At 36.8% G+C, this 24,637-nt stretch overlaps 2 protein-coding genes across 2 annotated transcripts in view; one reads left to right on the top strand and one right to left on the bottom strand.

Annotated features, from left to right (window-relative positions):
- The window catches only part of LOC144435072 (xanthine dehydrogenase/oxidase-like), a 38,393-nt gene extending 17,380 nt beyond the window's left edge, over nt 1-21,013 (top strand). Inside the window, exons 23-32 of the mRNA XM_078123619.1 lie at nt 274-465; nt 1,358-1,506; nt 1,759-1,840; nt 2,042-2,266; nt 2,710-2,784; nt 3,140-3,192; nt 3,349-3,535; nt 4,304-4,492; nt 18,143-18,325; nt 18,730-21,013. Coding sequence (XP_077979745.1) covers nt 274-465; nt 1,358-1,506; nt 1,759-1,840; nt 2,042-2,266; nt 2,710-2,784; nt 3,140-3,192; nt 3,349-3,535; nt 4,304-4,492; nt 18,143-18,325; nt 18,730-18,762 — 1,368 coding nt within the window. The 3' untranslated portion in view covers nt 18,763-21,013. The remainder of the gene's footprint in view (nt 1-273; nt 466-1,357; nt 1,507-1,758; nt 1,841-2,041; nt 2,267-2,709; nt 2,785-3,139; nt 3,193-3,348; nt 3,536-4,303; nt 4,493-18,142; nt 18,326-18,729) is intronic.
- A 1,756-nt stretch (nt 21,014-22,769) lies between these two features.
- LOC144435490 (polyisoprenoid diphosphate/phosphate phosphohydrolase PLPP6-like) lies at nt 22,770-24,471 on the bottom strand. Its single transcript, XM_078124082.1, has 2 exons — nt 24,114-24,471; nt 22,770-23,155 (listed from the first exon to the last, which is right to left on the bottom strand). Exons 1-2 carry the CDS (start codon nt 24,442-24,444, stop codon nt 22,770-22,772), a joined length of 717 nt encoding a protein of 238 aa, XP_077980208.1. The 5' UTR covers nt 24,445-24,471.
- Nucleotides 24,472-24,637: the final 166 nt, after the last annotated feature.

Raw genomic sequence — 24,637 nt, 5'->3', positions numbered from 1 at the left:
GTTTGTCAATGTTACAAAGCGTCTTTGTGAAAGTTCAGCCACCACCTATATTAAAGATAGTAATGCCAAGAATCAGGTATAAAAAGACAGATATAGTCTAGAATACTGTTTGTCTTAATTTGTTGTCTAATATCCATACGCGAGTGTTCGATTTGACTATTTTTAAGTAATTGCATAAATTAAAAAACGTACGATGAGAGAGACTCATACAATCAAAGTCTAGATGTTTTTGGTCCTAGCTCTATGGCAATTCAATATAAGCTTTTATTATAGGTATGCGACCATGTGCTTGGCCAGATAAACAACGCGTACAAGGTTCCCTTCTATAGAGTTGCGGTGAAACTTTGCATGACCAACATTGCATCTTGCACTGCCATGAGAGGATTTGGCCTACCCAAGGGCATGATGGTGATTGAGACCATTATAGACCACGTCGCTCAGAAATGTGGTTTGCCTCCTGAACAGGTAAGCTTTTATTTAATTCACACTGGTTTACTTTACTTTACAAAAATCAATGATATTCTGTCACCACGTATTTATGTTTAGCTTCTCTGATGAAGACTTGAGGGGCAGTAGGAATGGGTTAAGTTCGTCCGTCATTCTGTACCCTCAGCTCTGACATGCGGGTGCTAATAATTTCTCTCATACTTATCATCTTGAAGCTAAATGACTTTTAACTGACGACAGGCATATTTGTTTGAAATATATACTAGGTGAAATAGTTGGGCTTTGACGAAGATTTGTATTTCCAAAACTACACATGCATCATTACACACCATTTTAAACCTGCACTAACTGCAACGGGAACCTCTTTTTCTTAATGCTTTCTTTATATGTACAATGTCTTACTCGAAAGATCCTATATCGTGAAAACCTATCGCTTCAACTGTGGATAAAAGTCTCTTTGTAGATGCATTCGAGATAGATAAAATCAAATTGATTTTTGGGTCCGCACCCATAAATCAGCGCCCTCAACGGCGACCAAGATTTTTACCTGTTTCTGTACTGCTTAATATATCGACAACTGGTTGACATGTTATTGGTATTTTAGCAATTTTTAAGTGAATATATGTGGTTGTCTGATCGAAAAGGGATACTCTAGTTACAACTAGTACAAGTGGCAGATCCAACACAGAGCGAAAGATTCAAACTTGGCACTACAATACCTGCAGATAAATTGTATTGATTACCTACAGATAACAGTGACCACTAATCAACAGATATAATGTAATACTTTTATTATCATCATTATTTTCTTATATCTATTATTACTGACTTTATGTAATCTCGATAAGTACAAACACAAAGTTGCTCACTATTATAGTATTTTAACTGTCATTATTTAATCCAACTACAGGTGCGTGAAGTCAATTTACTCAGAAAAGGCGATGTTGACATATTTTGTCATGAATTACCAGACATCGAGAACCTCAAGAGATGTTGGACCGAGTGTATCGAGAAAAGTGACTTTGAAAATAGAAAACGAGAAGTCGATCTCTTTAATAGGTGAATGTACTTTATCAAGATATTACAAAGCAACAAACATACATACATACATACATACATACATACATACATACATACATACATACATACATACATACATACATACATACGTACATGGTTAATTTCAAATTGAATTTGTTAAATCACCTTACCTTACCGCACAGCGTCCCATCATAACGACACAACTGTACATTTACAATACTTACCTGAGGGAAAATGACACACAGCAATACATTTATTCTCTTATTTCAGTGAGAATCGCTGGAAGAAACGAGGTATTGTCCTGGTGCCACAGAAATGTCAGATTGGTTTCCCTGCAAATTGTCTAAACCAGGTAGGAAAATACATGTAGACTACAATCTATTTCAGCCATGCATGTGCATTTGATTGCAGTGTAGACGAAAGGTTACGAGATTATGTGTATTAACATCCATAATGGGATTGCAATTGGACGAAAACGTTATATTTCTGTGGTTTATAGTTTACGTTAAGACCAATGGTTTCATGAAAGCTTGACAATTCCGGTTTCTTCTAGGGGGCTGCCTTGGCACATATTTACACCGATGGATCTGTGTTACTGACACATGGTGGTATTGAGATGGGTCAAGGGTTGCACACCAAGACAATACAGATAGCAAGTCGTGTTCTACGTATACCATGTGAACGTATACAAGTCAATGAAACTAGCACAGATAAAGTGCCAAATGCTACACTTAGTGGTGCATCTGCAGGAACTGATCTATTTGGCAATGCTGTTAAGGTAAGACTCTACCTTACGGATCGGAATAGTGAAAATATCGCTGTACGTGATATTGAAATTGTCATGTGTAAGAAAATTCAGACCCATAAATAGTTTTTCCAAAATGTCCAAAGCTAGTTTTAATTGTTCACCAATCACACCATTTCGCTATGATGGCACTAAACAAAAATTGGTTATAGCCTGAAATGAAATCCTAGAAAGCCTTTGCAAATTGATGAGGCTTTGCGTCATTCTCAAATTATTATTGCTTATACAGTGGAAGATCCAACTAGTCAATGCTGCAGATCAGTCAGTTTTTTTTCAATTGATAAGCAAAAGAACCCTATCATATACATGTACATGGTTAATTTTTATATAGTTCCATCCACTGGTCAAATACCCAGTCAACCATAACATGGACATGGTGAAGCAAAGCATTGATATGATGTGTTGCTTTACTACAGGTTGCCTGTGAAACGTTGATGGAAAGATTGGAACCTATAATTAATGAAAATCCGAAGGGAACATGGGAAGAATGGGTGAGATTGTTTTGTGGTTGTAAAACTATAAGTTAGGTTTGTGGTTTATGTAACTGCAACTGTAACATTGATTCTAAAGCACATGGCGCGCGCGCACGCACGCACGCACGCACACACACACACACACACACACTTTCTCTCTCACTCACTCACTCACTCACTCACTCACTCACTCACTCACTCACTCACTCACTCACTCACTCACTCACTCACTCACTCGCAGAGTAAAACACAACTGATTATTGCCGCTCTTGAAAATTAGAAAGTAATGGCGAGGCTTCCTTGGACACACACATAGGATATACTTTCAAACTGATGATATGATATTCGCCAACTTTTTATTTGACATCCACAGATAAGTGCTGCCTATTTCAATAGAGTAAGTCTATCTGCAACCGGATATTACAAGTGAGTAACATGTTCATAATTCATTGCATTAGTGAAGCTGCTGATAGACGATTTGTATTTCTAATTAATTTGAATAAGAACTTAATCATTATATTCAATTGCAATGGTAATATTCTGGATTATTATAAGAATCGGTGCAAAATTTCAATATTTCAGGGTTCCGAAAGAGCTCAACTTCTACCCAAACAATATTCATGAGAGTTGCACCAACTACTATTTTAGCTACGGTGCAGCTTGTTGTGAAGTTGAGATTGACTGTTTAACTGGTGATCATCAGCTAAAAAGTGCTGATATTGTCATGGACGTTGGAGAGAGTCTAAACCCAGCACTGGACATCGGACAGGTACTCTTTGGATTCATTAAATCTTACAACAATCTCCACTTTAGGTATCCTTATTATTAACGATCAATTGGAGATTTTGATCGGAGATTCCAATTACATTTCTCATACATCTCTCTCTCTCTCTCTCTCTCTCTCTCTCTCTCTCTCTCTCTCTCTCTCTCTCTCTCTCTCTCTCTCTCTCTCTCTCTCTCTCTCTCTCTCTCTCTCTCTCTCTCTCTCTCTCTCTCTCTCTCTCTCGCCATCATACAGCGGTCTTTCTTCATCTCAGTGTGTATCGTAAATCCCTATACCCAGTCTGGTAAATGCATACTTAGGCCTGAATGTATCATATCATGCGAGTAGATGATACATAAGGTAAAATATCACGGGGTGGGGTGAGGGGGTACGGGTGGGTATCGGTTGTGATTTCATCATATAGATGCACATTAACTTGATTTACATATTCATATCACAAGAACTATATGTAAACGTGGAGAGAATTTGAGTTGTCATTATTACGATAATCAATAATTCAACTGGCATCTGGTAGAAATTATGCACCATGAAGCTGTATTTGAGTAGCATGATTTTTTTGCTATATTTTGCCCGTTTCTGCGTGTTTTATGTGCTATTTATATTCTATGACCGACATATTGCATACAAAAACACTGCTATGTAGCCATTAATATATCAGTTCGGTAATATCATTCATGGAAAATTTCTGCAAGTGGCTCTTGGTCCTATTTTTTTTTATTTAAACAACAAAACAATTTGTTTGTGTCTATGTAGATTGAGGGTGGATTTATCCAGGGCTACGGTCTGTACGTACTTGAGGAATTACGTTATTCCAAGAGTGGTAAACTGTTGACACGAGGACCTGGAATGTATAATGTACCACGAGTTGGTGACATGCCAAGTCACTTTAATGTGGTTTTCCTTGATGGAGCTCCTTGTAAAGATGGGGTATTTTCTTCAAAGGTAACATTTCACTCTGTCAAATTTAATTTCTCAGTTTCGTCAATTTCAAATACCAAGACCAATCGTTCTTCTAAGTCTTCTTGTTTGCAGTAGGAAGACAAGAAGGTGAAGACACTATCTTATCACCCTGGCTGTAACGTTTACATGAACCTTTCATGGAAGATGCTTGAATCTAAAACACTTTCAAAAAGATCCTAAATAAGTTCACCAAGTCGTTAAAAGAAAATAATATTACTTCCTGTATAACAACCATTTGGTCCTAATTACTTAGAATATGAGTAACGTTTCGTATGATCAAGTCGACAAGACATGAAACGAACAGTCTGACAAAGCCTGTCGACCTGAACAGGCGAAACTTTAATCGAAAGTAATTCAAACTCTTGGACGTGATACAAGAACTGTGAGTATTATTTACTGCTAACTGGAGATGCTGGCTTCTCTTACGAATCATTTTCAGTTTGCACTGGGCAAAAAGTTGAATAGACACGAATCTACGTAAATTTACTGTATCTGCAGATCTCACGTATGCGCTTCGTGTACTGAAGTATACGAACAGTATACTAGACATTAAGTCTGCCGAAATCTACAGTTCCGTAGACTAAGCGTACACTTAAGTCTTTTGTTCCAGCTTCCAGACTTGTTTTGCACACTGTATATTTTACGTATTCGTTACGTATACGTACGTGCCACCATTGTCGAATGTCTCTGAGTGTGGAGTTGTTCTCTTTTCACCGTTAGTCTATTGCTGCTAGGCCCTCGGGCTTTCTTCCGATACGAGACGCTTGTCGTATCGGAAGTAAGAGGAATGCCCGAATGTCTCGCAGCTAGACTATGTATTATCTCAGACAATTATAAGAAACTGTTTCTTGGTGTTATACGGCCGTGGAAGCGTACCAATCGGCACTACTCGGCAATGTTGTGGACGACTTGACAAATCACAGATAGTCTGTGATCAAAATGTAAATACTGTACATGTGATCGCGTCCAACTTATGACAAAACTTACTCAAAACATCCGTTTGCATTTGATATTTTAGTGTTCTGTGATGTGCAAAAATGGTTTTTATATCCCACACCAAACATCGTTTTCGTTTCATTTTACAATGTTCGATATGTATCATTCAGACGTCTGTGTCATTTTCCTCCACCACAGCTTTCGGACTTTTGCAAAGAGTTAAATCACAGTCAATGGTTAAAACTATGCCCGCTTAAAAACAAAGTTTTGATTTGCATATACATTGTATAGAACAGTACAACAATGAAATATCAAAAGGCCAGCTGTCAGCTCATTATGGCTTTCATCACTAGATCGCGATATCCTGTACACATTGTGCGACTGATAAAATTTTCCATCATAATGTTAGCTTCGTTGAAAAAAAACTTAGATACAAGCAATACACCTTCGCCGAAAAGACGAAAACTTCAACCTGTGACTTCTCATCAGCGTCTCGTATTGATTAATGGATGTGATGGTGAATTAAAACAAATGAAAACTGAATTCGATTAGTTGCTTGACCAACTATTTTTCAGTCTTTTTTTCTCTACAGTACAATGTATATAAAACTGATATGTATTATTATCATTAACATTGGAGTAAAACGTTCGATCGCCTGCCTCGCGGCCATGCATACTCTGCTGCCGTCCTGGATACATATAACTTGCGGTTAGGTTATACATAGAAAAACAGATACAGTGTTGCAGTTTTAAGTGCAGTCTAGTTTAAAGGAAATATAAGATAATGACCATTAATTAAAACGTATTAGATAAATGGAACGCTCTTTTATCATCTGGGTCGTCAGGCCGGCCCTGGAGCACTGCATTGTGTCCTGGAACTTGAAAATGTACATGGACCAGCACGAATATGACAGCAGAACCGATCTGTTGTAAGTCTACAACTGGTATTTCAAATGAATGTTCTTCAGTGGCTAGTATTAATGGGGCGACCATAGTGGTATCGGACACCGTTTCTCTCTAGAATTCCCGTGAACTTAAGATGGTAAACAGTGATGTCACGTCTGCATATGCTCGAGATTGTTTTCATTAATATTAAAGAGAAAGTAAAACGGCTCACCGCTGACGGAAAAAAACAGCATGTAAACAAGCAAACGAACAAACAAAAAGAAACAAACAAACAAACACACACACACACACACAATACACATACAAACTAACTTACAAAAACCGAATATCTTGCATATGCAAGTTTTGATGGTGCCCTACACAATTGATGACATTGCATTTTGGGTCATTAGAAGGTTTTTTGTACATTCAGTGACCCCGTGTTCGTCATACAGCAAGCATGTACTATTACAATTCCATATAGTCACTTTATTGCAGTCAGAGTCCCTAGGCCAAACATACAATTACAAACTTACCAAAATATGTTATAGTTCCATTATATTATTTGCTTCTGTCCTGATTTTTAAGGAGTGATAAATAAAGTCTCTGTAATTCATTTGTTTGATCAGCTGATAACAGTTTACACAACTGAACGATTCCTTGGTTTCGCGAAACAACTCTCTGATCATGATCGTTGCTTTGAAGTTCGAATAGATATTTGAAACACCAAACAGCTTCAAGTGGGATGCGGATTGGGTATTTATTTTGGATTTTAACTTATAAAATAATGTGTATGTATGTATGTATGTATGTATGTATGTATGTATGTGTATGATGGTGAATCTATATCTGTTTATACTAAACCTACCACAGACCCTCCACCAATATATTTGCAGTATGGTTCAGCACATCCTAATAAGTGTAAAGACTGCATTCCCTATTCACAATTACTTCGTTTACGTCGTATTTGTAGTAGCGATTTGGATTTCAGGGAAAGATCTACTGAATTTTGCACGTACTTTCACCAATACGTGGTTATCCAGTGTCGGTTACCAATGCGACTTTACAAAAGAGGTCATTTTTGTCTAGGGAAGCTTGTATGAAATCATATAATCACAAGAGTAATACCAATCATCCCATATTGGCTCTAACAATACCATCCCTTTTCCACTACAGTTAAGAACATACTATACACGCATTTTAATATCTTACGTTCTAATAGGTTAACCAATTCATTATTTCGTGAAGCACCTTTAACAGCTTGGCGTCGTGATACCAATCTTAGAGATACGGTGGTCCATACATAGATTGGAAGTTAATGCTGGTTCATTTCCATGCAGTCGTACTCGATGTGGCACATGTTGTTTTTGCACATTTTGGCCTCTGATGATAAACTTCCCCTCGGAAAATTTCTTATTGATGTAAACAGTCCTCCAGCAGTTGGCTAAATGACTGTATTGTATTCATTTTATTTCTGTATGTCATTTTTGTATGATTTATATATCTCCGTCTTACCAGACAAATGAATCGTAACTATCCCGTATCTATGCATAGTATTACCAACGATCATAATGCATCAAATGTCTACTTCAGGAATTTGTAAGGTTTCAGGTGACAAGGATCGATTGATGTTGAAGGAGGAGGAGGAAATCATTTTTCGTTTTGGAACCCTGGATCCCCATGGAATTATTAGATTATTTCCCTAATATCTAACTACGCTTATTCTATCTTTCAAGCGTGCTCTAAAGGGAACTTCTTTTTGGTGCGCATACTTTTAAATATTTTTGTCGTACCCTATACCGTTGATAAATACTCGCGTGGTGTCGTTCTTTTCCATGTATAGTCGGGTTGTTACCTGCTGTATATCGTGCCTTGATATCATTGATAAAGAATTTTTGATTCGAAACGTCGGATTGTAATTTTTTATTCGGACTGTATAACTGTGGGTGTATGTGTGTGTGTGTGTGTGTGTATGTATGTATGTATGTATGTATGTATGTATGTGTGTATGTATGTATGTATGTATGTGTGTGTATCTGACTTTAATTTGTGCTTGTGTATCCAGAAAAAACTCACGTGACAGTAAATACATCTGTTACCAAATGTAACGTCATGTAATGAAACATTTTGAGCGAGTTTTCAATTCTCAGAACTTTCGCTGAAAGGTTTTGATTTTCTATGAAAATGTATTTATTTATTTATTTTTTAAATGAGTAGAAATGTATACCTCTGTCTCTTATAAAACCAGGTCTAGGTTCCCTTGATGTGAAGTTATCATTACACACAGTAACAAACAAATCCCGTCTAAGTGGATAATTTGTTACCTGTCGTGGTAAGGGGTCGTGTGGAGGCGGGACATTTTTTCGGCGATGTATGTCGTCGCTGCTTCGTCTGGAATCCACGGACTACTTGGATACCCTTCTCGCAAACTTCCCTATCCTAGGTGACTCTCGCAGGTTGTTCCCTCTTAAATTCAGATCACCAAGCTTACCTAGATCTAACATAGTGATGTCGGTAATCTGACTAACTTGTTGTTGGATAGATACAGCGAAACAATTCATCGGTTGCCGTATATCTCGGTGGATATGTCGGATATTTTGTTTCCAAACACGTTTACTTCGCTAAGGTTGCGGACTTGTGTGTGTGTGTGTGTGTGTGTGTGTGTGTGTGTGTGTGTGTGTGTGTGTGTGTGTGTGCGTGCGTACACGCGCGCGTGTAATGTATGTATGTATGTATGTATGTATGTATGTATGTATGTATGTATGTATGTATGTATGCATGTATGCATGTATGTATGTATGTATGTATGTATGTATGTATGTATGTATGCATGTATGCATGTATGTATGTATGTATGTATGTATGTATGTATGTATAGAGGGAAACGGTACGGGATAGACTGCACGCAAATGTGAAAAAGAAATCAGAGCATTAGAAAAAGATGCAGCCCAGTTTTACGTACGGTTTTCGAGTACAAACAAAGTTAACATTGTCATTGGCCGTTACCAGATACAGCAAAAGAGACCAGAAATAGATAGTTTGCTTTAGCAGTTATTGAAATAACTTTTACTCATTTCAAAAAGCCTAGAATTTGCTTCAAAGCTATGTCGGATGTTTTAAAACCGAGAGTTGCAGGCACAAATAAATGAAGTAATGTCTGTCTAAGCTATAATAAGTGAAAACGCTTAAATTGGGCTGTGTGCTTATCATCCAAGTCGTAAGAAATTGGTTGACGTGTGCGTTTGTCAAGTACACAGTCGTAACGACCTAACAAATGGAAAAAAAGATATCTTTATTTCAGGAACTTCTGTTTAGGTGTTGGTAAATAATAAAATCATGTTTTCTTAGCACTGATTCATGTGGTTGTTTTCGTACATCACTCCTTGGCCAGGGGGTTACTTGGCCATATGGTTATTTTTAGAACAACATGCAAAACAGAAAACAGAAACATGACAAGGTGAACAATTAAAGATGTTATGGTCAAGTGCAGACTCAGTATAATAACAGAGTCACGTATTAAGCTTCACAGTCACTTTTCATTCTATTCACCCCCTTCACATAATGGTATAGTCCCCATAATGCAATTCGTATCGTACCGCGTCATTTCAAATACTGGTGCATTTTCCAAGTTGTGCCTAGCCTGTTTTACCTCAAGTTTGAGCAGATTTCACGGAGAAACAACCAGCCACTTCTATGACCACGATTATGAACCATAACTGGATACTATTTGGGCCTCACTCAAACCTCATGGGACAGAATATCGACCCGCGATCGACCTGCCATGATCGCTGTGTGTGACTGGTCAGATCTGACTCTTGACCGAGCCATCGACCATCGTGAGGTTCTACATGCAGTGAATATGGACCGTGCATAATGGTTGTATCAATGCTTGTCTGACCACATAACATGCATAAAGCTATAAGGGAATGAGGACTGTTGGGATTTGGAATGCAAGAGTTACCTCTTTGGATTTTCGGCGATTTTTGAAGTAAGTACTTGTATTTTATGCAAATTATGTTTTAAGTTAGGCTTGGAGCAGACCATTTTCAATGGGGGTGTAATCTGGTGAATGGTATGCAGACAAAATAAAGTACACATTTTTATCACCCAAAAACCTTTTGATACAAAATCTTTGATATAGGCAAAACATTAAAAGAATTTTGCAACAACACTAAAACTGAACATTCAAAAGAAGAGTTGTTTTGGAAACAACACAAAATAAATCTATGGACTCACAAAACTTACTTGAAATTCAACACTTTCAAGTACATGTAGAGAGAGATACAAATACGTATTGAAATGCTCATTTCAATTTTTGACTATACATCCAAATCTGTTAGGGGAACAGCTGATTGTCAGCACCAGATCTGATCCAGTGTTCTCCCCAGAGGGTTTTCGTGTACATGTATTGGGCCCGATATCCTTTAATTTTCGTCAATACATGATCAGTTGTCCCAATACGCAATCAGATTCAATTGTTTAGAGTTCGGTAAATTGCATGTTGACAATCAAACTGATTAAAATCCGATGTAGATGTTGGCTAATCATTCATTGCTATTTTTTCGTTATTTGGATTGTCCTTCGTGGTACGTGTTTACGTGTTTATCCTGATCGTCTCCTCTACGTACAGTACGTACTACATATACATCTGAACTGGCACCCATGCCCACACCGTTCTAGCTAGCCCGTGCTGGTAGCCAATCAAAAGTGACCTTACATTACTATTTAGGATCGAATAAAACTACAAACGGACACGGTCACTACAAAATGACTTTCTCCGTGTGCACAAGCACAGGCAGCTGACAACGTTCTAAATGTTTCAACTGTAAACAAATTCAGTGATTGTATTAGTATATTTAAATGTAATTTGATGGTACATGTACCTCTATACATATCGTCTGAATACATTCGAACATAGAATTATCATGTAAAAGCGTACATACATGTTACTAGGATGAACACATACTCTGTAATTGTTATAGAAGCTTGTGAGACAGAACGTCTGGGGACACACAGACAGTTTATAGTGTACACATACAAAGCAACCAAAATTTTCACGATAAGGACGTTTTTTATAAATTATTTCTTAGATTTCCCCATTTCGGAGTTCATATAGCACAACTGTGGCAAATATTTCTATGAATCGTACAATATTTCATGACTACAGTACTTAACTTTATGTTCGAGGAGAAGAGTACTACAGAGAACGAGTACACGTTCGCTGAGATGAACATGAGCACTACCCGGGAAACGTGTTCGAATGTAACTAACATGTACATGTAGATAAGACGAAATGCATCTAAACAATAATTCTTTAATTACTGTACATATACGATAATACAGTCACTGAATTGTTTACAGTTCAAATACTGTGTACGTTGTCAGTTGCCCATGTGCACAAGTAATGCCATGTTGTTGTTTGATATTCAATGCATGTGCCCGTGACAATGTCCATAGTACTTCAGTAAGATGCAACCTGATTGGCTGTGTGGCTCACTTAGCAGAACGGCGTGGGTATGGGCGCCAGTTCAGGTGTAGAGGAGGCGATCAGAATAAAAATGTAAACATGTACTGCGAAGGTCAATCCAGGCAAAATAACGAAGGTAAAATAACAATGAACGATTAGCTGACATCTACATCGGATTTTAATCAGATTGGTTGACGTCCATCTGTCACTTTGTCAGCTGATGCCTTTGTTGTTTTCAATGTATATTTGCAACATTTGTATTGATCCTGCAAACATAAACAGCAAGTAAAACCATAGACCTAGGGTCTATGGTAAAACTAAAGAGTTTCTAATTTGTTCAAATGACTATTCAACCCTCTACAACTACCAGACTGATTTAATTGAATTTTGCCGTCACTATTCTTTTCAATAGGCATACAATATGCAGGGCATGCCTACCGCTCGTGCAAATTAAAATCCACGAGAGCGATTTTCCACTCGTGTGGGCCCCAACGAACCTGTACATCAGCAGCCTGATCTTATTTTATATCATTTTTCAGCTACCAGACATCGTGTTAGTGCGAAATTTCGTGATACACGAGACTTACTATACTTCCCTATTGAGGACTTCAAAAACTCGTGATAGTTTGTAACGTCATGGCCACCATATTGGAAAATCCATACTTTCATCGTAGTCATATGATGTATCAGTCTACAATGTCAAACTACAAACTGAAAGTGTTTATAGTCTTTAGAGTAAAACTGAACTATATGAAACTGATAATTGGAGAAAATATCGCCACTTTATGGAAAGATACATCGCAAATCGCTCTTGGGTTGAGATATACTTGGTGTTAGTCATAGAACGACACACTGAATGCTGATTTCATGTGTTTGTCGAAGTTTTATACCATAACGTAAAAATCATAGCAAAATGGCATGACATCGTTTGATTTTTTGGTTTTATAGAAAATCTGTCAGTTCCGACATGTTTCTACTGCCGAACCGATGTTATGAATAGGTTGGTTTTGCCTTTGATTTACCGAAAGCCTGTACCACAGTGTGAATCACAGTGTTTTATTTAAGGGCGGTAAGTAGGTAAAATCTACCGGGGTTCCCACATCATTTTACCGGGGTTCCCCACCAAAATTATGATACATTGCATGGGAAGCACTACCAGTTTTACCGCTTTCCCCCTTTCTGTTACCGGGGTTCCCAAACCTTAGCAAAAACACTGGAATCACACTACCATTAGCGGGTTTACGCAGGTTATTCCCATCGAAAACAATACTGACGGCAAACTGCAATGAAATCAGTCTGGTAGTGGTAGAGGGTTGAATAGTCCTTTGAACTGATTAGAAACTCTTTAGTTTTACTTGTCGCTTATGTGTGAAGGATAAATACAAACGTTGCGAGTATACATTGAAAACAACAAAGGCATCAGCTGACAGAGTGACAGATGAACAGTGCAGTGTCAACGTGCAATTTACCGTACCCTAAGCAATCCGATAGCGTATCGGGACAACTGATCATGTATCGGCGTAAATTAAAGGATATTGGGTCGATACGTAAAAACCCTCTGGGGAGAACACTGATGCAGATATGCAATGTATAGTGTCAGCTGTGGTCAGTTCACACTTCGTCTTTGTAAATAGTCAAGTATTTGTTATTATTGTAATGAATTGTGGTATACATTGTTCTTTTCTCAAAAACATTTTTATACTTCATTGTCTTTTAAGTCAGTAGGCTCATGTGGGCAGAAAACTTAGGTGACAATGATGGATCAACACAAGGGGAGAGAGAAAAATGCATGTCAAGTAGTTACTGTACAGTCGACAACCTCCGAGTCAAGGTCGGCAATTGTGGGTGGCGGTCAGGCCCGACAGCCATTGACTGCCGTGAGTTGAACCCTGACTGATAAAGATATGGAGGGGACAAGTTAGTCAAAACTACTGGCAGCAATAAACAGTCAAGGCGAGGAATATCTTTGATACATGAAAATATTCCCCCTTCCCCAGAGGATTTTCCCTCCCACAAGTGACTATTTTTCTCGTGTTGAGTGGGTGACCCTGCCAGAGTGACATTAACGTGGGGAAAAAGCCTAACGCTGGCAGTTTCCCAATCAACTATTTCCTTGACTTACATTTGTAACCACTTAACGGATGGAGAGGCTTGGCAGGAAGAGGGTTAAACCATGTCTCCATCCAAAGTCATTTCACAAGGGGGAGGGGACTGTGTGTGCTATGAAGACAAGGTGTAAATAGAATTTACTGTTTTGGGGATACGTAACATGTACAATTAGATGTTACACCTACATTATTCTTCATTCATCCAAGGAAAATAGGAGTAACCAAAGGTGTCATTGTCACTACGAGTTACTAGCCGAGTATTTTTCAGCCGAGTGACAGGTAGTGACAACCCAGAGTTTACAAGTACTTTCCAACTGAATGAAGAAAAATATTGAAAAATAACATTATTTACCAGTGCCAGTAATATCAAAGAAACATTGCGGACAGTAATGGCAATTTTGAAAGTTTTAGCTAATATTTTGAACACTGCAGAACCAGTCACGGAGACATACGTTGTAATCATCTGACTCAATATTGATGTTTACATTTGATGATAAAATTGTCTTGATGCAACTAATCAAGAGATCTCCACTCCGATTCAGGATCACGTTATTGTGAAAAACCTAACATATCATATGATATACAATGTACCTTACCATTCAGTGTTTGACAAGTGAGTTACAGTGCTAAATAAAGTACATTGTAAGCTCAGATTGCATGGGGTATTTTAAGGATCTAAAAGTAAAGAGCCAGGTTGATAAACTTAAAGTATTCTACAATGGATACTTTGCAGAACTTTATAAATGTTACTAAGCAAAGTTACTATAGTATACACTAACTAATGTGTACTTTGATTATTACTGACAATGTTATTTTTATTTTTCAGTCAGTGCTGAGCAAGCATCTGGGATGAGAAGTCTGGGAAGAAGAATGAGGTTTTTGACTGGAAATGGTATTTGTAGATGACCAGATTTGTGACAAGGACAGGAGCAATGAATAACAGGGCTTGTTTTAAATGAGCACCAAGGTTTAGAGAACAGCATGTTGAGGATTACTGATGGCAAATAGCACTGAACACCAGAAAATGAGAAAGAGTTGGTTGCTCTCATCAGTATAACCAAATGATATGAACCAACAAGAAATTGCCACATCTACCTTCTCAAAGAACTCTACTAAACTCTACTGAAGTAGAGTGTGTATGTAGCAACTATTAGTATTGGTACACAGATAAGATATGATGTGAAAGACATTAAGATGTAATGGGTACTAAAATACAAGTTGCGAAGAAATTCTAGAGAGTACCATGTACAAGGATGTTGTGGAATTGATCAATGAAATTGTCCATGTTCGTCTGTTAACTCATTCTTCCCAGAACCCTCACTACATGAATATGTATTTTTGATTTTGGGATTCAAAAATCAACATTCTTACCTTGGCGAGTATGACTCAAACTTGTTGCCATATTGAATACACAATGGACACTTGGCACACAAGACTTCCGTGTTTGTAGTTATGTAGATTTTATCTGCAACTATGCATGTGGTACTATGTAGAATTTCCTCGCAATTTGTATTTTGTACCAATTACTATATCAATCAGGCTCTTAACTAATATTTGGTACAAATCTACCTAACCCTGGAAATGCCAGTCTCTGTTACACAGCATTACAATAGTAATTGCACAATTTATAGCACAAGGGTGTTTACAAATGAAAAGAAACATTACAGAAAAAAGGTCTAACAGCTAAATTTTACATGTGCCGTAAATAACATACTTTTCAATGTCAATAAATCACCAACATGGGTAGTCGAACTGTGCAAAGAGATTTAACATGCAAGTTTCTTTCTACCCATTCAGAAATATCAATATCCTTAACTTTTCCCCATATTTTCTTTGTAAATATTCTGAAGGGCATTCAATTCACGAAAGTGCTTTCTTCTTCCACCTAACATCACTGATTTCTGTACCACTGAAAACAGACATACATTAAAACATCTCTAATAGTTCTAGTTTGATGTTTTTACAAACTCTGTACATGTGTGAGTTTATCCTGAAATGTAAAGATAATGTCTGAGCATACAAATCAGAGAGAGTTGTCGGCTATTCAGAATACTGTGTGTTACCATGTCTCTTTGTGCACATGTAACCAACTCTGTCAATGTTGTAATTGTAAAGTAACTTTTACTGTAAGTCAACAATGGATTTAACAGTTACAGACTCTTACTAATGCAACATTACATTGGAAAGAAGTGTATGACATGAATGTTTGGTTGCTATCAATTTGACAACCAATAGTCTGTTGCCAACCCTCATTCTGCTTATTTCACCAACTGTATTTGCTTGTGTACACAGATTTGGTTTGAATATTTTATATATACATGTAATACATAGAGATTATTTTGATACCTGGACATAATTTATCATTTGACATTATTATTACATAATAGAAACGTATATCTGACTGTCCAGTATTATTTTTGCAGACTTTTATGATCTTCAGGTGTACATTCTAGGGACTATCATGATTGCAGGTTTGTGGTATCTTTACTTTACCACATGCTATAGAAAATGTATTTAGTTGTGTCAATGTTGCTTTGTCTAGGATGCTGTCATGGTAGTATATAGTTGTATATTTTTTGTCAACAACAGAATATACCAATTTAATGTTGGAGAGAATCATGAAATAGTTTAGTTGATACAAAATAGCATGGTATATTTATTTGATTACTAAGAAATGTAAGTAAAGAGGGAATCTCTGTTATCAAGTCTGTATGCATAGTTAACTAGCTAAATCATCTCTGCACTGCAGCCTGATCAGTTTTTAGTGAGTAATATGTTTTGTAGAAACAGGTCCTCAGTTACAATGTACATACTGCTAACAAAGTAGATCTGGTGTACATTTACATACATATAACAATATCAAATCGATACAAAAATGATATTTTACATGATTTTTTTTTTACTTTCCTAAAACATTTGTGAAATATTAGTTATTGTAAACAATTTGGCTTTTGTGTGCATGTTGCCCCATTATACCAGTTGTGTAGATTCCCATTTTTATCTACATAATTATAGTCTGGAGTGTTTACATGTAAAATGTAATTGTATTTTGTACAGTGATATTTGTCAACAATGTGTCCTCAGCTAGCTACACACTGTACCACCTATATGTTGGAAAGAACAATTTCTATCTACTGACATTACTTGTACAGTTTGGGTTATTCTTCTATGGAATTTAGTGGGTCAAAGACACATTGAATCCATCTTGGTTCATTTAAAGAACATAAAAAGTGTAAAAACATAGTACCAGTACGTGATATATGGAATATGATGTTACTCCTGTAAAAGAAATGTCAAATTTACTGTTCAACTTTCTTTTATGAATAAAGTTTCCTGTTTGTTATTTTAGAAGTGATTGCAGTGTTAATTAAATTTCCTCTTCCCATATTTGTAAAAATTAAATGTTACATTGTTGTTGTTTATTTGTTTGTTGTTGTTGTTGTTGTTGTTGTTGTTGTTGTTAGCTTTTCCTTCTTGCTAGCAAAGGTTTATCTGTTTTGTCAAAGTATTAGAATACAAAATACATGTATATGTGCATTTGCCAGTATCCACCATCATAAAGTAATGGAGAACTGAAAGAATCATAATTACAGTTAATTTGAAGAGTAGAAGTGAATACGATGAAAAGATGGTGATGTTACCAGCAAAATACAGAAAGATCTTTATTGAATAAGTAGGTTTATAAGCCAATAACCAGGCGCAACCTGTATCCCTAGAAAGCTACCATATAGCTAGGGCCGGTACCCCCTGGGCGTGCCGTGCTGGGATCGGCCGTGCTCGAATTCTTGTGACCTTTGACCACAACACTGACCTTTGGAGTTGACCTTTTATGCAAATCTTGAACGTTAGCAGGCCTATAACGTGGGGGTACAAATTACAATGCTGGATATACGTACTACGTATACTCCGTGTACGTTAGTCTGACGAAGATCTACGTTCTATCGGCGATAGTGTACGCACTGACACACTTCCTGTCGGCGTTAATATACCGACAACGTACACTAAGCGTACTGGGATGTTCCGTCTATGGTAATATACGCTACGTAGATTTACTGCACACATGTGATCGGCGTTTGTGTATATTCAAGTACATCTCTGTACATGTTAAATCTACGAGTGCGTCGGCACACATATACGCTCAGTAGATCAACTTTTTTGCCCAGTGTTGTATAATGAGTTGAAGTGTGAATTTTTGTGTCTGCAACTTATAACACTCTTTCTTAATGTCTTTGATTAGGCGATGGGAGAACCACCTCTTCTCCTTGGCACAGCTGTTCTGATGGCAATCAAGAACGCCATAATGTCAGCCAGATCAGATGCTGGATTGTCAGGATATTTCCGTTTAGATAGTCCTGCAACGTCTGAGAGAATTCGACTTGCCTGTATTGACAAGTTTACTGATAAAGCCAAGGAGTCCTCCGTAAGTTATTGAACATTTATAATATGACTCTCTGGCTGATATTGTTAAAATGAATGCACACGAAAACATCTTTTCTGACCACATGACACCCTCTAGAGTAATAGCGACTTGCAAATATATGTTGTAGAATGCAAATGACCTACAGATATATATTGTAGCCATTTCAACCAAACATCTTGAACAATGTTTGTACATGTATATCAGCCATGTACTCACTTGATTCATACATCTCTAATGTATTTGGGTATGTTCATTCTCTCTGGTACACATGGCATACTCGGGTCACTATTTCAAAAGATGGATTTTATCATGTGCCCCAAGTTTCTCCAGACATAGAGTATGCTGACAAATATACCATACTTCTACAATATACCTCCTTTAATCATATATTTTCCTCATTGCAGAAATCTGAAGATTGCTTCTTTGTAAGACCATAGGCAAAGGAGTGTATCTACAAATGGTAAAATATGTATAAATTGAAACACACTATAGTTTATACATCCTCTGGAACAACATGTCATCAATAAAGAACTCTATAAAGGTATTCTTAAGTTTAGTGAACAATCGGCAGCTGGTGATTGCAGTCATTGCTCTAGGTGTAAAAATCAGACTGTATCTAAGTTAGAAGAAGAAGTTGGAAGGCAAGTAACAACTTACTGTGCCTGTCTAAAACCTGACACTTAAATACACCTGACAATATCTGGACTGTTATGGAGGACAATAAGAAAATCAGACTGTATCTTAGTTAGTGATTTAGTCACCAGTATATGGACAAAGAAAAAAAAATGAAGACCAGTAACAACTCATCTTGACCATCTAAAATCCGACGCTGGTCTTACACCTGATGAAATCAGAACTGTTATGGAAGTTTATACTACTTAGAATAGCAAACAGCTAACTTTATGTATTCTTTCTTTATACAGACTTATTATTTACTAATATGTGGCTTTCGCAAATGCAAATTTCTGTTTTTGAATTTTCTATGGGCAAATGAAATAAAATAAAATACACTTTCTTAGAGTATAATATATCTAGTAGGCAATGTTAATGTCATCACTATATACTTTGGCTGACATATAATTTCTTATTATCACATGTATATCATCCCATACAACATTGGTTACCATGGTAACATAAAGTTTGTTAGATTATGTAACTTCATGATTAACATATATATGGTTTAAATGAAAGTTTTGTGAGGATATGACTTGTTTTGTAATATCACATTTTCTACAGGTAATACCTATCATGAGTATCGTCTACATGGGAACCATAATTTGAGTAATAATGATGGTTTTCTTGACTTTGCCAGGGCATATCTTACCATCAGTTTGTCTGTATATTTTGTCATTAAATTGATTACTAGTTAATCCCCTTTCTACCAGGGAGTATTGTTTGTATACAAAAAGCTACAAGTTGGGAAACACAGGATTAATGATGGCAAAATACAGATAATTTTTAATACAGTGTTGTACAGTTGCTAGCCATAATTCAGTGTTTTAGTAGTTGAAGTGACAAGAACATATTTCAATAGAAAATAAGTCGCAAGCAAAGATAATACATTTAGAGGCTGAAAAAAATGTACATGTAATGGTGTTCCACCTACATATATATTTATACAGTTTTATTTGTATATTGCACAATTGGTGACACTCTTATAATTATTACATATGTACTAGAGGTTACTTGCACTAGTGCATGCATAATAGTGGTATTTTCACTTCAATGCAATACCAAACACATTATTGCATACCAGCATACAAATGAGTACACAATTATTCGCTACACACGAAATTGTGTGATTGTGCTGTATGATTGTTATGGAAATTTGCCATTTCAGATTAACATATGTAATAATCACAGAACCCCATGTTATGCGAGTTCCAGTGCGGGTACTCAGGGGTGTTTGCACTCGTGCTTGCAGTGTTTTGCTATGCTCTTGCTACACTTGTGAAAGTACAGGAAAGAATAATGCAAGCACTCATACAAATACCCTGAGTACCCCACACTTGCACTCACATGTCATGGGATTTTGTCATATTATCATGATTATATATGTGCAGTACATAAAGTAATAGGAATGTCACCAATAACTGTATGATACAGTCCAACCATGGAAGTATAACCCACTTCCATGGTCAAACCTAACATGATTACACTGTCGATCTCCTACTCATTCTGCAAATAGTCGTAACATTGTGGGAATAAGAATGGATAGCTTAGTTAGCAATAATGGAATAAACAACCTTTCGGAACTTATCATCGTGGTACTGGATTTAGTTTCAAATACCACGACAGAACCCCATCATGTGTGAGTGCAACTGTGGTATAATCAGGGTATTTCCACTTGTGCTTGCAGTGTTCTCTGCGGCAGTACTTTCACAAGCATAGCAAGTGAAAATGCAGCAGAAAATACCACAAGCATGACTGCAAATACAACCGAGTACCAACACTGGAACTTATGCAGAATGGGGTTCTGTTATTATTACATATGCTATCTGAAACAACAAAATTGCCATAAAATGACACCATGCAACCACACACTTTTGGTAGAACAAATGGTCATGTCCCCTTATGCATGTCATTTGTTTGCAGGTATGCAAAATTGTTTTCAGTACTGCACTGCAGTGAAAATACCACCAGTATGAGTGTACACCAGTGCAAGTAATCTCTGGTCCATATATAATAATACAGTGACTTAATTATAAAGAAATATTCTGTCCTTTTCAATTAATTGACATTCTCGTCATTGATCTCTGCATCAAATAAAAACAATAATACTACAATTAAATGATTTACTAATCTCATTATTTATTTGTGACATTTCACATGATTCCAGTGTACTAAGTAGGAACATACATTCTTTTATGACACATACAGCTGAGCAGCTGAGGTTTTAATCTGTTCTATTACAAATGTTTTAAATGACACATACATGTTAGCCCAGAGCCTTGTCATTGACTTTCTTATCAAAATTTTTTTTATCATATCATTAAAACAAGTTTTTCAGCACTGAAATTGGTTCTGATTTTGAAATTAACAAGAGCTGTACTAAGTCTAATGTTACTGTTAATATAAACCAATGATGTTATTGCATTCACATGCAACTTGCATTCGGACTTGAAGAGAGAGATATGTTGTAAACATGTATGTCTGAATGAAGTAGCCAAATACAAGCACTTGTCAGTATGTGATAGATTAACCATGGATTACTACTGACATGCTCTGCTGCTAACATGATTGATCCATTTCTAAGGCTTCTCAGCTTGTTGTCGAGTGCTGAAAAACTAACTGTGCTTGGTGCACTGTTGATGTGCAAACACTAGATTAGAAGGCCAATCACAAATCTATGGGCTACCTGCATGTACCCACTCTCACACAACACACACAAATTTATATATAAATTCTGAAATGTAGTCATTATTCATGTGCTTACTTTTAGTGTGCAATTTACATGACTTTTTTGTATGATTTCATATGTTGAAACTAAAAATTATACTTGTTGATTTCACAGACTACATTTGTAACTGGAATGCTTACGATGTACAATTGGTTTCTTTCACAACAGCTCAGAATACAGCAAATGAATGTAAGCTGTGCAGATGCAACAATCAGAATGGATACAATGGCTTCATGTGTTTGTCTCTTGTAGAGGGTGATCTGATAAACATAGACTATATGAAAGACACTGTGCACCTCTGTTAAAATTTTGACAGATAAAACAAAGTCCTCCACCTAATAGTAATTGTACACTACATGTGGGAAATACTACGCCAGCATATTATGCATGGGTCAGCTTAGCCTTGCTATATAATATACAGTGTCACCTATCATGCATGGAGTCCATGCAGTAAATGTGATTGTTGTCTGAACAATCTGTATGGCTTTATAATATATTCATAACTTACCCTATGTATCAGATATACCACATTTAATGATAAAAATTTCCCATTGATACCGCAAACTTTTTACATAAGGCTTTAACCTTAGGAAAACCTTTATTTACAATTAAAACATATGTGATATTTATTTACTTATGTATTTAATTTGATATTCTTTGTGTCCTATAAGCCAAAGGGCTGAGTGTGGCTCTTTTTTTTTGTAAATGTTATTTAAGTATAATTTGATAAGTCCACATAGCGACCCCTTAATAAAACATAACATAACATAACATAACATAACATAACATAACATAACATAACATATATCACATGTAGTGTACTACTAAGATGTGATGTTGTTATTTTGCCTGTCAACATTATTACAGGGATGCATAGTGTCATTCATGTAGTCATTGTATTGCAATTTAAATCACCCTCTGCAAGAGACAGTAACATGCAACAATTGCCTTCATTCTGACTGTTGAATCTACACAGCTTACTTTCTTCGGTTGTAATTTGAGGCACATAAGACTTTAAAAAATTACTGATATGAGAACAGGTTGTCAACACTGTAGAAAATCACAAAGATATTGCACAGACTCATTGCATTGCTTTGTTTGAATCCAAAGTGTCTCTAGGAGAGCACACTCAGCAAATCCTAACACTATCCCAGCACAGACATCACTGACATGGTGACGACCTAGTAACAACCTTGACATACACACACTGAGGGACCAAACAATCATAAGTACAGGTCCTTGCCAGGTCAAAAAAGTCCATTCTAACAGATACAATAGTAGTAACATTCCAGCTCTGGAACTGTGACCAGAAGGAAACGAGTAGTGGTCGACTGAGACAGTAGCAAACATGTCCATTTTATTCACTGCTGGTCTTGGTCGTCTCACAATAGCTTTAATGACTACAACGATAACCAGATCTAGGACCAATCCTGGAAGAAAACATAAACTTTGTTACACATGGAATGTGCCACCATTGATCAGTGCCAATTGTGAGCGCCTTGAGCTCTGGAGAAAAGGTGCATAATAAACACTCTTCAGTATGGAAGGAACAGCATTTCAATGTGTTACAAACTTTACGAGTAGTCATTCTCGATATTCCAATTACAGTAAAATACAAGACTTCGCCTCATATCTCCACACATGTACATATAAAGCCTTACTTATCTACCATATATGGCAATCTATCTGTATGACTACAAGTAGATGCTATTCCCCAATAGTTTTCTTCATTTAGCCAAGGAAATATGAGTGACCTAAGGGGCCTTTGTCAATACGAGTTGCTAGACGAGTAGTGACAACACTTAGCTCACAAGTATTTTCTGGCTGAAAGAGCATACATTTAGGAAAAAAACGAGGAGAGTAATGGCAATTTTGAACATTTTGGCTTATATTTCGAATACAGCAGAACCAGTGACATTGACACACATTGTTGTGACAGAGACGTGTAATGTCGTGACGTACATATTCCATATTTTTTCACAGGATACAGGATGAAAAGTAAATTTTGTTTTGACAATTTTCCGGATTTCTAATATTCTTTTGTCGATATTACAAATAAAGTTTTAAACATTGCCACCATAAGCGTTGTTTCCTCTCACTGTTTTTTCCCTATTTCCTACTTTATCACTGGCTTATTAGAGAATACCAACTTTGCATGAATTAGTAGATTGCTAAACCAAGAACAAAATCACAACCTATTTGCCTAATTAACATACTGCGCAGTGAGTGTACACATCCACTGATCCTACTAATGGACGTACAAGAGAGGAAGCAATACACTTTTTAAATATAGAGAAAATAGTATTAGAAATCTGGAAAATTGATTATCTGTCCTGTACCCTGTGGGTTTTTGTTCAATTTGGCTCGTGCATGTCTAGAACTACTTACCGAACAATAAATTGACCAGGAATTCATTATTGCTATCTTCTGCTCCATATACATAAATACTGCATATTGGTAGCACCAACCAGGGTATACCATGACCTGTAATTTCAATAAATTTCGCCAATGTCCTTAGTATACCATACCGAGAGTCTTGTCCTGAACAGATACTCAGAAAGTGCGTTAACTGAACGTCAAGGTCCAGCAACCCAGCGAAGTGGTCGTCCTTGTCTGTTCGCTTCCCAACTTCTTCTCCCGTCAGGTTCGGTGTGTCAGTCCTTGATTGCATCGATGTAACGTTACGTTTCTTCATTGCTTGTCCAGTATCACCATCCATCGCATCAAATGAACCAACTGGAATACGGTGAGACTCAAGTATTACCAGGCAAGATCTCTACATCTCACCGGTACGAATGGTACATGGTGTGCACTTTGACCCTTAAAAGACCACTTATCTTTGTGTGATTTATCAAAATTGTATCGTCAGAGGGCGCTGTGATTTACCGCAACGCAGTCTGCAGGCGCTAGGC

This window comes from Glandiceps talaboti, chromosome 5, assembly GCF_964340395.1.
Source record: "Glandiceps talaboti chromosome 5, keGlaTala1.1, whole genome shotgun sequence".
Lineage (NCBI taxonomy): Eukaryota > Metazoa > Hemichordata > Enteropneusta > Spengelidae > Glandiceps > Glandiceps talaboti.
This window is presented reverse-complemented; position numbering and strand designations above follow the sequence as displayed.